The sequence below is a fragment of the Trichomycterus rosablanca genome, chromosome 8 (assembly GCF_030014385.1).
Source record: "Trichomycterus rosablanca isolate fTriRos1 chromosome 8, fTriRos1.hap1, whole genome shotgun sequence".
NCBI lineage: Eukaryota > Metazoa > Chordata > Actinopteri > Siluriformes > Trichomycteridae > Trichomycterus > Trichomycterus rosablanca.
This window is the reverse complement of record NC_085995.1, coordinates 23,976,151-23,993,768: the sequence shown is the minus strand read 5'-3', so window position 1 is coordinate 23,993,768 and position 17,618 is coordinate 23,976,151. Positions and strand designations below refer to the sequence as shown.

At 41.1% G+C, this 17,618-nt stretch overlaps 1 protein-coding gene across 1 annotated transcript in view; it reads left to right on the top strand.

The window, feature by feature from the left end:
- Positions 1-17,618, top strand: part of LOC134318706 (slit homolog 2 protein-like) — a 187,300-nt gene that overhangs the window by 12,609 nt on the left and 157,073 nt on the right. The window contains exons 2-3 of the mRNA XM_062999640.1: positions 8,530-8,601; positions 13,007-13,078. Of these exons, the coding sequence (XP_062855710.1) occupies positions 8,530-8,601; positions 13,007-13,078 (144 nt within the window). The remainder of the gene's footprint in view (positions 1-8,529; positions 8,602-13,006; positions 13,079-17,618) is intronic.

Genomic DNA, 17,618 nt, shown 5'->3' with positions numbered 1-17,618 from the left:
AGACATTAATGGCTGTATATTGAGTTATTTTGAGGGAAGAATAAATTTACACTGTTATATAAGCTGCACACAGACTACTTTTCATTGTGTCAAAGTGTCATTTTGTCAGTGTTGTCCCATGAAAAGATATACTTAAATATCTGCAGAAATGTGAGGGGTGTACTCACTTTTGTGATACACTGTATATATAAAACTGGTCTGGTCAATAAGTGATTTGTTACTTGTTAGTTAAAGAACTGCAGATATCTCTTGGAGTATTATATAGTGTTATGGTACTTTGACAGAGCAGGTAGTGTGGGAGCACAGTTCCTAGGTTTAAACCTCTGTCTGGTGGGGAATTTAGTATGTTCTATATTTACATTTAAATTTTTGGCATTTAGCAGACTCTTTTATCCAAAGCAATTTACAGTACTGAGACAGTATATTATCTAAGCAATTGAGAGTTATGGGCCGTGCTCAAGGGCCCAACAGTGGTAACCTGGCTGTGGGGCTTGAACCAGCAACCTTTTAATTACTAGTCCATTACCTTAATCACAAGGCTACAACTGTTTGTTTGGGTATGAATTGGGTAAATTGGGTTTCTCCCACCTTCTAACAACATGCAAAACATGAATTGGCCATGCTTAATTACCCCTAAGTGTGAGAGAGTGAATGAGTGAGTGTATATGCCCTGGTTCTTTCCTTTCCAGGGTGTATCAGCGCTCGCTCTACGTTTTCAGTTAGACTCTAGATCCACTGCTTCTTTGATGAGTTGAAGTTAAATTAAACAATAAAAGGCAGAAGGTGGAATTGATGTCTCACAGCTTCAAATAGTTGGGTTTGTTCCTGAGCTCAGGTTACAGTCCTTGTCACATGAGTTTCCTTTAGGTACTCCAGCTTCCTTTTACCTTAGCGATCCTGGGTTTGATCCCTAATCTGCATAGCACCTTAATCTTAATCTTAATCTGCACCTTAATCTGAACATTATGTCTTTAGCTATATATCTTGTTTACTGTACATTCAATAATATATTCACCTGTATATCTTGTTCATACCACTGCCCATATCCTGTATATAATGTACTGTATATCGTAGATACTGTTTATCCTGCACTTGCTGCTTATTGCACTTCTGGTTAGATGCTAAACTGCATTTCGTTGCCTTGTACTTGTACATGTGTAATGACAATAAAGTTAAATCTAATCTAATCTAATCTAACTTCAGTCGCTTACTCTGAGAAGTTCTGCATGTCCATGTCTTCTCAAGTCCACCTGAATTCCTTTGGGTTCTTTCCAATGTCCAAAAAATGACAAAGTGAATTCTCACCAGGTGGGTGGTGTTTGTGGCTTCGAATTTACCCCAACTCTGATGGGGTAAAGTGGTTAGTAAAAATAAATACACAAATAAATGAGAAATGAATGAGAAATTGATGAAAACAAAACTAAAAACATGTCTATTTCTATTCTGCTGAGTCACATCAACCACAAATGCTCAGAAAACCAATATACAGCTATTATACTGAACGTTATGATTACTCAGCTGTTTTAGTAAAGACAATTGCTTTCAATTGACTCAATAGCTTTAAACATAAAATAAACTGAATGGACTGCACTATTGACCTTTCAGTCTTCCAGTGGAACCGAAATGATTCAGGCTAATTAAATTCCTAAAATCATTTGAGTAAACTCAACAGCACGTGGTTAACAGTGTGGTTAGGTTGCTCCTTGCCAGATTCGGAATATTCCAGAGATGAAAACCACTTGTCAGAGCAGTCCAAGCTTGAGAGGAGAAACTCAATTAGGATACGAAATGGCATCTTGTAGCTTTGCAGAGGAAATGGAGTGAGTCTATCTGCTTTTAGCTGACCAGACGTCCCGGCTTTAAGGGAAATAAGAGGAGATTGGGGTGGGGAACGCATTGTGTCGCGGCCGTTTACGTGTTTTTATAACCATTCTTATTTCATGACTTGAGGGTCGAGGGAACCTTATGAAGGAATCACCTGCCACTCCTGTATTGCCTCGGTTCACTCAGTCAAAATATCCCTGGGAGTATTTGCAGTGCTTTTGTGCACATAACTCCGCTCTGAAGTGCTTCTGTAGGATTTAAAGCAGATTTTAACTGCAGTATGCAGGCGCGTGAGGGCTTACGGTCGGCCCGCTGCTTTAACGGGCTTGTGTAGGTGTCGAGTCTCAGGGGGAACACGCAGTTAGCGCATAGCACCTGCCGCTCGGATTGTCACTCCATTAATCTATTAAAGATTTCAGCACAAACAATAGCCGGCAGTGGGGCGCTTTATCTCCGACCTCCGTCTTGTCAGTGTGAAGGAATTGAGGCTTTAAGATTTGGTAACAGGGGTTTTTGCTTGACTCCCTGAACCATTAAGCACATACAGTAGCATAGTGACAGAGAAAAGGATGGCTGGATTAAGGAAAGGGCGGAGAGGGCAGTTTAGCAAGTCTTTACCTTAGATTGATCACTTCAAGCTGGTAAGTGAACTAACAGTGATGGATGACAGTTGTTAAGACATTTAAGAGAACCAGTGTAGTTTAATTAAACACTTTTTTTATGTTTTACAAATCTTATCATTGTCTTCTAAATTCATATTGTTTACATACACCAGCGAGGCATAACATTATGACCACTGACAGGTGAAGTGAATAACACTGATTATCTATTCATCGCGGCACCTGTTAGTGGGTGGGATATATTAGGCAGCAGGTGAACATTTTATCCTCAGTGTTAATGTGTTAGAAGCAGGAAAAATGGGCAAGCGTAAGGATTTGAGCGAGTTTGACAAGGGCCAAATTGTGATGGCTAGACGACTGGGTCAGAGCATCTACCAAACTGCAGCTCTTGTGGGGTGTTCTCAGTCTGCAGTGGTCAGTATCTATCAAGAGTGGTCTAAGGAAGGAACAGTGGTAAACCGGCAACAGGGTCATGGGCGGCCAAGGCTCATTCATGCACGTGGGGAAAGGCCAACAGACGAGCTACTGTAGCTCAAATTGCTGAAGAAATTAATGCTGGTTCTGATAGGTGTCAGAATACACAGTGCATCACAGTTGCAGGGCTGTTTTGGCAGCAAAAGGGGGACCAACACGATATGAGAAAGGTGGTCATAATGTTTTGCCAGATTGGTGTATATACATGTTTGATTGAATGTCTTTTTTTGTTTAGAGGTCATGTTTGTGTTGAGCCCCAACCCTACATTTGATTGACATGTGCCAAGAAGGCTCTCTACAAAGAAGCCCCTATTCCTTGTTTAAGTTGTTTATAGCACCACTATGTGCTGTGAATCCACATGCTAATGTTGTTACAGGTGCAGATGTGTCTGTATTTCTGTTTCCTTACATTTACATTTTCGGCATTTAGCAGACACATTTATTTAAAGATTATCAATTCAATTATTACTGAATACAGTTTGAACAATTGAGGGTTAAGAGCCTTGTTTAGGGGTCCAACGGTGGCGACTTGGCAGTGATTGGTTTGAACCAGTAACCTTCCAGCAGACGCTTTTTATCCACAGCGACTTACAGAACTGTGACAGTGTACAATCTAAGCAAGTGGGTATTAACGGCCTTGCTCAAGGGCCCAACAGTGGCAATCTGGCAGTGGTGGGGTTTGAACCAGTAACCTTCTGATTACCCAGTACCTTATCCACTAGGCTACAACCACCAGTCAAGTACCTTAATTGCTTAACTACCATTTTATTGTTAGCATCACTATATGGGCTTCCGTTCAATATACAATATGGACACCTGATAGGCTTGTTGGAACTTGGGAGACTTGGGAAAAAAGTACAGTGTGTGCCCTCCCTTCATACACTAACAGTTGTGTTGAATCAAATAATTATAATACTTTGTGCCAGCTGTTTGGGAAACGCAGGGTTCTGTTCCAGAATGACTGGGTCCCTGTGCAATAAGCAAGGTCAATAAAGACTTTTGGGATGAATTGGAATCATAGGTGGCGTAACTGCCCTTCGACAAACTGTGGAAAGAGTACAGGCTGTTATAGACATAAGAGGGTTTGATAATGGTATGTTCAACAAGCTCGTGGTCAGGTGTCTAAATACTTTTGGATATGTAGTGTATATAGTGGGCGGCACGGTGGCTAAGTGGGTAGCACTGTTGCCTCATAGCAAGAAGGTCCTGGGTTCGATCCCCAGGTGGGGCGGTCCGGGTCCTTTCTGTGTGGAGTTTGCATGTTCTCCATGTGTCTGTGTGGGTTTCCTTCCACAGTCCAAAAACATGCAGTCAGGTTAATTGGAGACACTGAATTGCCCTGTAGGTGAATGGGTGTGTGTATGAGTGTGACTGGCACCCCGTCCAGGGTGTTACTGTGTGCCTTGCGCCCATTGAAAAGCTGGGATAGGCTCCAGCAGATAAGCAGTTAAGAAAGTAAGTGAGTGTATATAGTTAATAATATAATGATATATAAATACTAGGGCTGTCAAACGATTAAAATTTTTAATCGCGATTAATCTCAGAATTTCATATAGTTAATCGCGATTAATCGCATTAAAAAAAATCTGTGTAAATGTTATAGAAAACAAGGATTTTTAAGTGAAATGTTACAATTAAAATGGTGAACACATTTTATGCTAAATGTACTGATGTTAAAAACTGCTGGGACAAGAGAAAACTGTAAGGGAGTTTTATTCACTCACATACTAGGCAGTAAATGTCAGATTGTAGGTTAGAATTTCTCCATCAGCAAACATTGTAGATCAGCGGTGCTTTAGGTGGGATAAGGCGTAGTCATTGTATCAGACTTGTCTGTGGTTGTATTGTGACAATGGTTTGATGGACGTTTCTACACGAAGTGAGTGTGTTTTGACCCTTTGGGGCTTCCATAGTTCATGAACTAACGTGCTCGACTCAGCTTTCCGGTATTCGGTACAGAAGAAGAAGTTAATTAAGTGTAATAAAGTGTTCTGCTCCCGACAACTTGTGAATATAGCGTGTATTTATTTCTTTATTATGCAAGTGCATCACTACCACGATCGGTTACATTATGTTAACAAACCGCAAATGAAAAACGGTGGCAAGTCCGACATTAAAACGTTTGTTCTACCAGTCAAGTGTCAACATGAACTAGAATTTGCGTTAATGGCACTAATTTTTTTAATCGCGTTAAATTGAGATTGCGTTAATGCGTTATTATCGCGTTAACTTCGACAGCCCTAATAAATACATATAATGGTCTAAATTGCTTATCCATAGCTGCTGCAACAATGCTGCTGTTGCACCCTGGTACTTGGCAGAAAAAATAACTAGAATGTTTTTAAACATACAGTGGAAAAACTGTAGATTTTATTATAGAATCGTATTCAGCAATTTTTACCACTAAATATTTTTACATACCACTAACCCATGCAGCTTTATTAACTGGAACAGGTACAAAAAAAGCAGACTTATGTAAAAAAAAAAGTGGAAAAATATTTCTCAATGGGTCCTCGTTTGTTTAATGGGGCCTCACCGACATGCTCCTGCTAATGTAAACCTTCACTGTAACACCTCAAAGCTGCAGAGATCAGGAGTACTGATTACCCACAATGCACCGTGACTCTTTATTGTTTCCTTTACTGGATTGTGCAAAAATGATGGATAGGCCTGCATCCAAGTTTCCATTTACAAGGCTTTTCCTGAGCAGCTCACGTGTTAGGTTCAATCCTACATTGCTCAACATTGCTCTTGTAGTTGTGTATTGCAATTCAGCTTCACTGGGTTGGAATGAAGATGTATTAAGAGAGGCAGAAAGAAAAACAACACAAAGATAATGAAGAGACACAGTGGGACTAAAAGAGAAAAAGAGAGAGAGAGAGATTTAGATATACAGGGGACGACGACTGAAATTTGGTTAGTTAGTGTCTCCACACATGACTGTACAATATCTCCTGCCTACAATATGGCTCGTATTAGTACCCCGATGCGTTCTGTGGCATGGGGGAAGTCTTTTGAAATCCAATATGCCTTCAAATCAGATTTAAAAATGTTTCTGTGTATTATTTGAACCACACTTGGTCGACTAGAGATGTGTGTGTGTGTGTGTTTGTGAACGGCAGTGTACAGTATTTGTAGAGAAGCATGTTTGACATTATCTAGATTGTATCCATACACGGAATAAGTACATACAGATCAGATAATGGACGGGGAACAAGATAGACGGTGTTAATCTAAAGCCTGATTCCTCAGATACGTCATGAAAACTGTATCTGTGTAATCAGTTTCCATTATGCGAGCTTTGTATACAGTTCTGTCTACCACTGTGTCTTCAGTCATGTCTAAATAAAGGATTAACTGTGAGAAATTGAGTCAGTATCTGGCATTTAAGCTGGACAGTGATTAAAAAACATCAATTTGTGGTCTTGTAGGTCTGTAACACTGCAGATTTATGTTCTCGAATGAGTAAAATCAACAATTCTTTATCTACAATCTCTCAATAGAAACACTTTATGGCCATAAATAGTGGACACCCATCCAAAAGGATATGGACAAAAGTAGTACACTCCCATCCTAATTGTTGATATTAGTATCAACAGGTGCAAATATTAGGTATTTCAGCCATACCCATTGCTTACAGATGTGATAAATTAAAGATAAATTAAATGACATGCTTCTAATGCTTGACTCTGCCCTTGTGTTGAGGATCTCCAGTGGCCTGAACAGAGCCCTGACTTTAACCCTACAGACGTGATCCAGAATCTTTTAGATAGCCTTGAGCAATGTCTACCACAGCATCTTCAATCCTCAGTGATGTCTAAATAAAGGCAAAGCTGTGAGAAATGGAGTCAGTTTCTGGCATTCAAGATGGACAATGATTAAGAAAACAACAATTTGTGGTCTTGTAGGTCTGTCACGTTGCAGATTTATGTTCTCTAATATGCAGCTCAATAGAAACACTTTATGGCCATAAATAGTGGACACCCATCCAAAAGGATATGGACAAAAGTAGTACACTCCCATCCTAATTGTTGACATTAGTATCAACAGGTACAAATATTAGGTATTTCAGCCATACCAGTTGCTAACAGATGTAATAAATCAAAGATAAATTAAATGGCATGCTTCTAATGCCTGACTCTGCCCTTGTGTTGAGGAACTCCAGTGGCCTGCACAGATCCCTGAACTTAACCCTACAGACACGCTCCAGAATCTTTTAGAAAGCCTTAAGCTCTGCCTACCACAGCATCTTCAATCCTCAGTGATGTCTAAATAAAGGCAAAGAGTGAGAAATTGAGTCATTTTATGCCATTCAAGATGGACCCTGAATAGAAAAGAACAATTTGGGGACCTGTAAGTCTGTAAAGCTGCAGATATATGTTCTTTAATGAGTGAAATCAACCAATTGTGGCATTTAGCAGACACTTTTATCTCAAGCGACTTGAGTCAAATGCTACAGTCCAAGCATTCGAAGGTTAAGGGCTCTCCTCAAGAGCCCAACAGTGGCAACCTGGCAGTTGTAGGGCTTAAACCAGCAACCTTCTGCTTACTAGCCCAGTACCTTAATTACTAGACTACTAGACTGCCTAGCATGAAAGCCCAATAGATACATTGTATGGCCAAATATAGTGGATACAGCCAAAAATAGTGGAAACCCATCCTAATGGTTTATATTAGTATCAACAGGTACTAATATCAGGTATTTTAACCATACCAATTGCTAACAGATGTAATACATTAAAGATAAATTAAATGACATGCTTCTAATGCTTGACTCTGCCCTTGTGTTGAGAAATTTGGTGTAGAGGAACTCCAGTGGCCTGCACAGAGCCCTGACCTTAACCCTACAGACACACTCCAGAATCTTTTAAAAGAGTGGATGCTGTCAAAGAGAGGTGACTTCTTATTAATGCCCATAGATTTTAAATAGGATGTCCAATGATCTTATGGTCAGGTGTCCACATACTTTTGGTGATATAGTGGATCTGAGAGGCAAAGAATAGAGGCGCCTAGTTTGAAAAATGCATGCCATGATCACTTAATTGTGATTTAAGTGTCTCATTAGTGCAGCATTAGTTGTGGGTGCCTCACAGCTTTAGGGTCCTGAGAACCTGGGTTTGAATCTTGCTCCTGGTCATCATTTGTGAGGAGCTTGAAATGTTCTTCTCATGTCTTCCCATCTCCAAACACATGCTAGTAGGTGGGTGGTCCTCCTTATCCTGGTCAGGATCACGGTGGGTCCGGTGTTCCTGGAATTACTGATCACAATGCAGCAGCACACCCCAGTCAGGATGCCCTTCCATTGCAGGGCCTTAGCCATCCTCCTTCAGACAGCCAGTAATGTCTGTATGTAGACTGGCCGATAGCACCAATGGGGATTCAAACCCTGGATCCCAGTTGTAAAGGGCTAGCATAATTTACCACTGCACCACCCGAATGCTCTCTACTGTTTCATGTACTGTGTAATAAGTGCAGGCAAACTAGCCCTATTTATATTGAGCACAAAGAACTCAACAGCTATAGTCAATCACATTTGCTAGGATAGAATAAAAGTATAATTGTGATTAAAGGGTTGAATAATGTCTAACTCTCTTTCTTTCGTTTTTAAAAGGGACCTGGACAGGAATAACATCACCCGGATCACCAAGGTGGACTTCTCTGGACTTAAAAACCTCCGTGTTCTGTAAGTTCTCAATCCTCTTGGTATCTTTTACTCTTGAAAGTCTCTTTTTTCATTCCAAAGACCCCCTTTCATAGTCAAAACTATCCAGCTGGAGCAGCAGAGGATTACTATAGACCACAAGTCATGATAAAACATGCACACGTTTAATCTGAGTAAATCCAGCGTATTTGACGCGACCTCCCTCACTGAGCGTGAAGTCAGTGGATCATGTTCTGTTCGGCTTTGAACTTGTTCTAAAGTCGCGACAAATGCGTAGCCACTTGCAGAACGCTGCGCCAAACCAAAATAAACACCCGACGGTCGGTCTCGCCGTGCCACGCGGTGCGCTTGAGTTCGTCTAAAAAGCGGTGTGCTGCCAGGACGAGCGTGTTTGGAGCTTAATGACTGCAATCATGAAGTTTTTAGCACCCTTTAGGTCCTGAGGAAGTCCCTGTAAACTCCCTGTAAAGAGGGAGTGGCACGCCGATCCAAATAAACAACCGAAAATTAAAAAATGCACACACAAAAAAAGATGGATGATAGGTCTTAAAGGGTGTGCGCTTTGCGACAAACAAACCTGAACTGGCCTCTGCAAAGCCACACGGGACCCTGTATTATTTCCAGAATGCTGGTATTGGGATTTCATCCATCTGGTAATGCAAGGCATTACTCCAATAGACACGCTCAAAGGCCTAAAAGTGGAAAAGCCTGGTCTGCAGACCCGAAGCGTCCCATACGACTAGCGCCTAGTTATCGCTTAGGGCAAGAACAACAGAGCGTGTTGCTAAAACACCATGTGTGTTAGTTCAGGCGCCAGTGCAGAGGGCATTCCCCGACTTTTTCAAGTCTTATGAAGAATAGGTGTTCGCCTGTCTCCCATATGTTTCTTAAGAACACTTCAAACCCATCAAGGTAGAGTGGCGGAGAAGTAAAGCAAAAGCAGCAGCTTTCACTCCTCCCTCCTCACCAAAGCCCATCTGGAGGGCATTGAATCAGATTACTTTTGATGCCAATACATAAAGCCGGGACCGATCCCCCTATTTGTATGAATAAGCCAGATTGTTATGCAGCTTTTAGATATAAGGCAGAAGCTATGGAATATGTTTGTTATCAGCGAAGAATGCCATTGTTATGGTAATTGGATTTAGACTATGCCAATCTGGAGCATACGCCAGTGAATTTGTGCTCTTGCCATCATACATCAGATCAGTGATATTCGAGCTGTGGGGTGGAGGCTGGGAAACTGCAATGATTTTGTAAATATGAAATGGCCAAAAGTACAAACATCTACATCACGCTTACAGCTATGTAATCCTATTAGACAACCACTGGCAGTAGATTGGGCCATACTAAAAAGACTATCAACTTCAGTGTGGCACTGTTAATGATAGCCAGCTCTCTGACAGAGAATCTACACGCCCTGCTAAAGCCACACAGGGTCACAGAACAGGGCTGCTTTGTGTTAAGCTGTGTAACCTGTAAAAACGTTATAAACGGCTTTTCATGGGTGAGCACTGAGCACAAATCTAAGATCAAGGTGTTGCCGCTCAGGTGGCGCAGCGGTAAAAAGTACGCTAGCACACCAAAGTTGGGGTTTCGAATACATCGTATCGAATCTCAGCTCTGCCTTCCGACTGGGCTGGGCGGCTGCATGAACAACGATTGGCTGTTGTTCATAGGGGTAAAAAGTCAGATCATAGGTCCTCATAACTGGTGCAACTGCGGCCCCTGCTGGCTGACTGATGGCGCCTGCACAGGGCTGAGGAATAATGCTGATGGGGGTGTGGCCCTCCGTACACAGTGCCCATCGGTGTATGAACTTGACTCGTGCAGGTGAAAAATGCAGTCTGTACTGACTGTACATGCCGGAGTATGTAAGTATGTCAGTTGAGAGGCGTCCTTAGTCAGCGGTAAAGGGTCGAATCAGTATGGAGGACGCCATCAGGGTAATTGGACATGACTAGATTAGGGGAGAAAATTGGAGGAAAAAGTGGGAAAAATTTAAAATTCAAAAGATCAAGGTGTTTAATGCCATGCAGAGTTTGTAACAAGGAACCGCAGGTAAGCTTTTTTTGGATGCACGAGGGTTCTTCAAAAAGTTTCTGCAATTTTTGAGACTCAAATTTTTAAAAACAAATGACATCATTTTTCTACATGCTCACCTTCCAATGCATTTTTATCAGCGCCACACCAACTTTTTAATGCCATCAGCAAAAAATGTTTTGGTTAAACGTGTAGCCACTGATGCACCGCTGCTTTCACATCATCATCACATAAAAATCTTCTTCCCCTTAAAGCTTCTTTGAGCATCCAAAAAGATGGAAATCAGATGGCACTAAATCCAGACTATAAGCTCTCTCTCAGTCTCTCAGACATGATCAATTACTACTCCTCCTGTCCTCATCGTTTCAAACAAAAATATAAAAGTGCGGAAACTTTTTGGAGATCCCTCATGTGCAGGTTTATTAAAGACAATCCATAAACACAATCCATATAACAGTGGTGAAGAAATCAGGCAAAGGTCAATCGATCTGCAAAAACTTTCCAAAAGACAAAGCTCACGAGAATGGTCAAGGGTACAAAGCCTGGGTCGAAATCAAGTACAGCTCAGTATAGGCTACAGTTGGTGCATTGGTTTGTGAAGATGAACAGGCTCAAAAACACATAGGTGGAAACAAGACACAGGTGCAGCACGTTAACACAATTAAGAGGACCAGAAAATGGGTGTATTAAGAAAAACAGGTGGGAAACACAAAAACCAAGACTGAGACCAGTGTGAGTTACTGAAGGAATTTGGAGTAAACTGTGATGTGGAATGAACCAGTTGAAACACATCCTTTAGAGCTTCATGATCCAGCAGTCTGGTTTGGGTTTGTAATATGGGATGGGTGAGTTTACCTACCTGAAGACAACCTAGTTGCTGCCTACTGCCTACCTGGGCAGCTGCCTAAGTAGAGAGAATTCTAATAGCACAGCGAATTTATAAGGCAGATTATTTAGACGCACTACTTTTTCGCTTACTAAGCTAACACAGTTAGCCTCAGGCCATTCAAATCAATGGGCTGAGACAGTACAGCCCGCTAGCATGCCAGCTAACATCTCCCTCCGTGTACCGACAAGCCCGAATTTGCAAATAAATTTCACTTGTACACCTTTATACAAATTAAGATTAAAAATCAATCAGAATTTATTTACATTTGAAAAGAACTCCATTCGTCTGCCATATCCGTAATTTTTTTGTAAGAAAAGTTGTGCCGCACTGAATGCTGGGATTGCCTTCACCACTGAGGAAGCATCAAATGCTTTCTCGTTATTCAGTCAGAATATCGCCCAGAATTAAGGTGTCACAGTAGGCAGCATTTTAAGGTATGGTATCTAAGAATTTAGACAGCCTTCTTCTCAGGAGTGTGTGTAGAATGATGTAAAATGCTATTTATGTAGAGAGCTCAGTAGGTTTTCAGACAGACCCATAGTGCCATCTTTGAAGAATGGTCTTGGTTGTTTGTCTTCATCTTGACTGGCCTGCACAACATTGCCAGTGGAATTGCCAAGCTTGATTGCTTGTTAAAAAGTGATTTATATGATCAGGGCAAATATAATAGTAATGATAATGATAATAATGAATTAGCATCCCAACACTTCTAGTATGAATTGAAACGCCAGCTGCTAGCTGGGCTCATCCAACATTAGTATTGACCTTACTGGTTGATCCAAATGTATCAACCATGCATTGTGCTTTGTGTATAAATTATTTGTATAGATGTTGGAGGGCATATGGAAATGCACTAAATGTATGAGGGCTAACTATTAATTTGAGATAAATACAACTGCCTTAAGGGAACAAAGCTAAAAAGCTGCAATATTCCCATTCTGTCCCTTTTTACTCTGTCATCTGGTTATAAAACATCCCATGTACAAACATTTGCTTTAAAATGGCATTTATGTCAGAGCTGCCAAAGCAAAGTTTCAAATTAGAGGCTGGATATTTCAGTCCAGCACTGCCAGCTTTCCTATCTAGCGCTAGAGTGTCAGTCAGCGACAAAACGGCGGGGCTTCCCATGCATGTCAGTGCACGTTGGCTCTAATTGAGAGAGATGTAAATCCAAACAAGGATCGACTGTAGAGCCGCGTTTCTTTGTAATGCATCTGGAAAACTTTAGGGGCCCTGTAACATGACATGGATTTCGGAGTGAAGGGGCGAGCCGAACGTAGCCGCCAGGCCCTCGCGAGCATGTCCGACACAGGCTCAATCAGCGAGGTACGTTGCCTCAGGTTTTCAAAAGAGAGATTAGCTTATCATTTACTGTTGTGACAGGCTGTGAGAGGGAGGATGTGTTTCAGTCACTGTTTAAAACAAATGGGTGTCTGCATGGTATAGCAGAGTCTGTCTGACTGAATAATGGAGCTGTTTTTCTTTTCTTTACAGGCATTTGGAGTACAATCAGATCAGTGTGATTGAAAGAGGAGCTTTCCAAGACCTTAAACAGCTGGAGAGACTGTAAGTACTGGTCAAAAGCTTGGAATATTCAGATATTTGTCAACATTTGATTCTTTTCAGGACGCCCTGTTTAACTGTTGTTCCTGCTGCCTTCTGTTCATTCTGCAATTCATACATTAACACTGAGTGATGTTTGCTATATTACCTACCTCCCTTTTCATTAATCTGAGATTTCTGTATGAACATTATTACTCTATAAACTAAAAATATTAAAAACATCACTTAGAAGTAAGTAAAGTTTACATATATACATTTTTGGTCATATTTAAGTACAAATTAGAATAGAATAGAATGCCTTCATTTGTCATAAATACATATACACATGTACAGTACAATGAAATTGTTTCTTCGTATATCCCAGCTTTTTTTTAAGCTGGGGGTCAGAGCGCAGGATCAGCCATTGTATGGCACCCCTGGAGCAGACAGGGTTAAGAGTCTTGCTCAAGGACCCAACAGTGACTGTGTGGCAGAGCTGGGATTCAAACTCTCAGCCTTTTAATTGATAGCCCACTAGGCTACCACTGTCCTAATCATGCAATTATAAGAAGTGTGTAATTTTGAGGTGCATATTTGCAATGAAAGTATATTAATGACAGATGTGTTTGAATGCATGAGTTTCTTTTGGATTACCCCCTTTTTTCAAACAGCATGCACTACATTTCTAGTCTCAAATTTCTTGTAGCATTTGAGCAAAAATCACTGTTAAAACAACTGTTTAACTCTCCATACAGCTCAGTTGTGATGTAAAGTCAGTTTTAAACAAAATGACATACACGATCAGCCAAAGCGTTACAACCAACTACCCAAAAATGTGCATGGTAATGCCTATTTGTAGCATGTCATGGTCAGGAATGTTATATGTTGAGCCGATGGGAGTTGAATGCAGCAACATAATGACCTGTGTGACTTCAATAAGGGCCAAATTATTACAGGTATCAACTGGATTGAAGTGTCTCCGAAACAGCAAGGGGTGCTTGACAGCTGTGGTTAAAACCCCCTTAAAATAGTCCAAGCCATTCATCTTAAACTACATAAAGGCTATGATGTCTGATGTGGGCCAACGGAAAAGCTACTGTGGGTCAACTTGCATTTAATTTTAATTTTGGTGATGAGGTGGGTGTGTCAGAACACACAGTGCATCATACCCTTCTGTAGTCGCAGGCCAGTCAGAGTGCCTGCTAACTGCTGTATATTGTCTATAGCATCTACAGTGGGCATACAGGAATCAGAACAAATCTTGTTTTCGCCAAGATCATGTGACCATGTGCATTATTTACTCTTAGAAGAGAGTGTCCCAGGATGCACTACAAAAACTTAAGGACTTGTTAGTATTTTTCTGCTACCAGATGTCTTGTGGAGTCCCATGTCTCAGTGGATTGGAGCGGTTTTGGCAGCATATCAGGCTACAAACCTGGCTACATCATGGCTGTGATGTCAGTTCTCTTTAGCTAAAGTAAGCCCTACAGTTTAAGAAAGTTTTACCTTTTAAGGTGACTATTTCATGTGCTGTGAGACAGCATCCTCATTTGCTCCCTGTCCCTAGACCCTGTCCATTTGCCCTTCCCCGGTGAGAACCTTAACACCTCGAAGAGAAGTCGACCACCAGAGATGTGTGTGGTTGTGTCAAAATTTGAGCGAACCTGTTACTTACCGTCAGTGTGGTTCGAAAATGCAAATCACAGACAGTGTTGCCGTAAGAGGACGTGGGGGTGTTTGTTGACCAACCCTGAAAACACTTAGTCCTCATCTGCTTCCTAGCTCATGTGTTTGCTTTGGTTTTACGCTATGCATTCCTGCGCCTGTCACTCACGTTAGGAATTTCACATTGTTTTAGAGATCGCTGATATAATCCGACCAATCTAATGAGTAAGAATGTGACTCCTCAACCTCATGTTCATAAACAAAATTACCATTTACGTCTCCTTCGATCTGGCATTGACTTTAAACTAAAGCAGCCTAAATTCATACAAACAAGATGTTAGGAAAGTGCTGTATAGTCAGTATTAAAGGACTATTTAATCATTTAGATTTACTTCTCCTGCAGTTTAGTAGCAAGATATCCAATTCCAAATTGCTGATCGCTTATCAACCTGTGTTCACACTGGCAGGGTCATCATCACCTGTGGACGTTTGGTTCCCATGGTTTAACTGACGCCAAAAAAAAAGGAAAAAGCAAATGCTATGGCAGTGTTTTACCACAGAATCTGGCTTCACTTAAAGTTTTAACAGCATCTTTAAACTCCAGGTGCTACAATTGTGATTAGATGAAACTGAAGATTATCTTCTGGCACTATTTTTCAAATAAATTGCTAGGAATTCTTTACGAAGTTTAGGAAACCTTACTCAAATCATCAAATGTGAATTAATGATTAAGAAAATTTGGCTTCTGTCCACATACTGATGATTTTATTCAAAGCAACTTACAATAGGTGGGACAGTGGGAGCCTAGTGGGTAGAGCTTTGCGCTATCAATTAAAAGGTTGAGCAAGACCCTTAACCCTCTTGACTCCAGGGGCTCTGTACGATGACTGACCCTGCTCTCTGACTCCAGCTTTTAAACAAGCTGGGATATGCAGACAAAAATCATTTTTGTTGTACTGTACATGTGTGCAGTGGTACACTGAAAGGGGAATTTATACCCTTAAACTCAACTTTTCCCTTAAACTCAACGTTTCCCTTAAACTCAATGTGTTCAGTTCAAATGAACAATGAACAGTCGCTTTGTTCAGTGCTCGGCTTGAGCAGTGCAGTAAAACGTCATCAAAGTGTGCATATGAGACGAAACTGCATTTTGTAGAATAACCATCAGATTCACTCTGAAAGTATCCACATGTACAGTGGGGTCAAAAAGTATTTAGTCAGCCACTGATTGTGCAAGTTCTCCTACTTAGAAAGATGAGAAAGGTCTGTAATTTTCATCATAGGTACACTTCAACTATGAGAGACAAAATGAGGGGAAAAAATCCAGGAAATCACATTGTAGGATTTTTAAAGAATTTATTTGTAAATTATGGTGGAAAATAAGTATTTGGTCAATAACAAAAGTTAAACTCAATACTTTGTAACATAACCTTTGTTGGCAATGACAGAGGTCAAACGTTTCCTGTAAGTCTTCACCAGGTTTGCACACACTGTAGCTGGTATTTTGGCCCATTCCTCCATGCAGATCTCCTCTAGAGCAGTGATGTTTTGGGGCTGTCGCTGGGCAACACGGACTCCACAAATTTTCTATGGGGTTGAGGTCTGGAGACTGGCTAGGCCACTCCAGGACCTTGAAATGCTTTTTACGGATCATTGTCATACTGGAAGACCCAGCCACGTTCCATCTTCAATGCTCTCACTGATGGAAGGAGGTTTTGGCTTAAAATCTCACGATACATGGCCCCGTTCATTCTTCCCTTAACACGGATCAGTCGTCCTGTCCCCTTTGCAGAAAAACAGCCCCAAAGCATGATGTTTCCACCCCCATGCTTCACAGTAGGTATGGTGTTCTTGGGTTCTTCTTCTTCCTCCAAACACGACGAGTTGAGTTTTTACCAAAAAGTTCCATTTTGGTTTCATCTGACCACATGATATTCTCCCAATCCTCTTCTGGATCATCCATATGCTCTCTGGCAAACTTCAGACAGGCCTGGACATGTACTGGCTTAAGCAGGGGGACACGCCTGGCACTGCAGGATTTGAGTCCCTCTCGGCGTAGTGTGTTACTGATGGTAGCCTTTGTTACTTTGGTCCCAGCTCTCTGCAGGTCATTCATCAGGTCCCTCCGTGTAGTTCTGGGATTTTTGCTCACCGTTCTCATGATCATTTTGACCCCACGGGATGAGATCTTGACCCCAAGGGAGATTATCAATGGTCTTGTATGTCTTCCATTTTCTTACAATTGTTCCCACAGTTGATTTATTCACACCAACCTGCTTGCCTATTGTAGATTCACTCTTCCCAGCCTGGTGCAGGTCTACAATTTTCTTCCTGGTGTCCTTTGACAGCTCTTTGGTCTTGGCCATGGCTGAGTTTGGAGTCTGACTGTTTGAGGCTGTGGACAGGTGTCTTTTATACAGATAACAAGGTCAAACAGGTGCCATTAATACAGGTAACGAGTGGAGGACAGAAGAGCTTCTTAAAGAAGAAGTTACAGGTCTGTGAGAGCCAGAAATCTTGCTTGTTTGTTATTGACCAAATACTTATTTTCCACCATAATTTACAAATAAATTCTTTAAAAATCCTACAATGTGATTTCCTGGATTTTTTTTTCTCATTTTGTCTCTCATAGTTGAAGTGTACCTATGATGAAAATTACAGACCTCTCTCATCTTTCTAAGTAGGAGAACTTGCACAATCAGTGGCTGACTAAATACTTTTTGACCCCACTGTATCTGTGTTTAGCTGGATTTTCCTCACTGTTTTCTTTTAAACTTGTGTTACAGCTCGGAGTGCTGAGAAATTGTAAGAATCAGCTTTTTCTTTCAGTGTTATGTTATCTTATATTTGTGTTATTTTCAGTGCATAAGTGTCAAAAACAACCCCATTATTTTACATA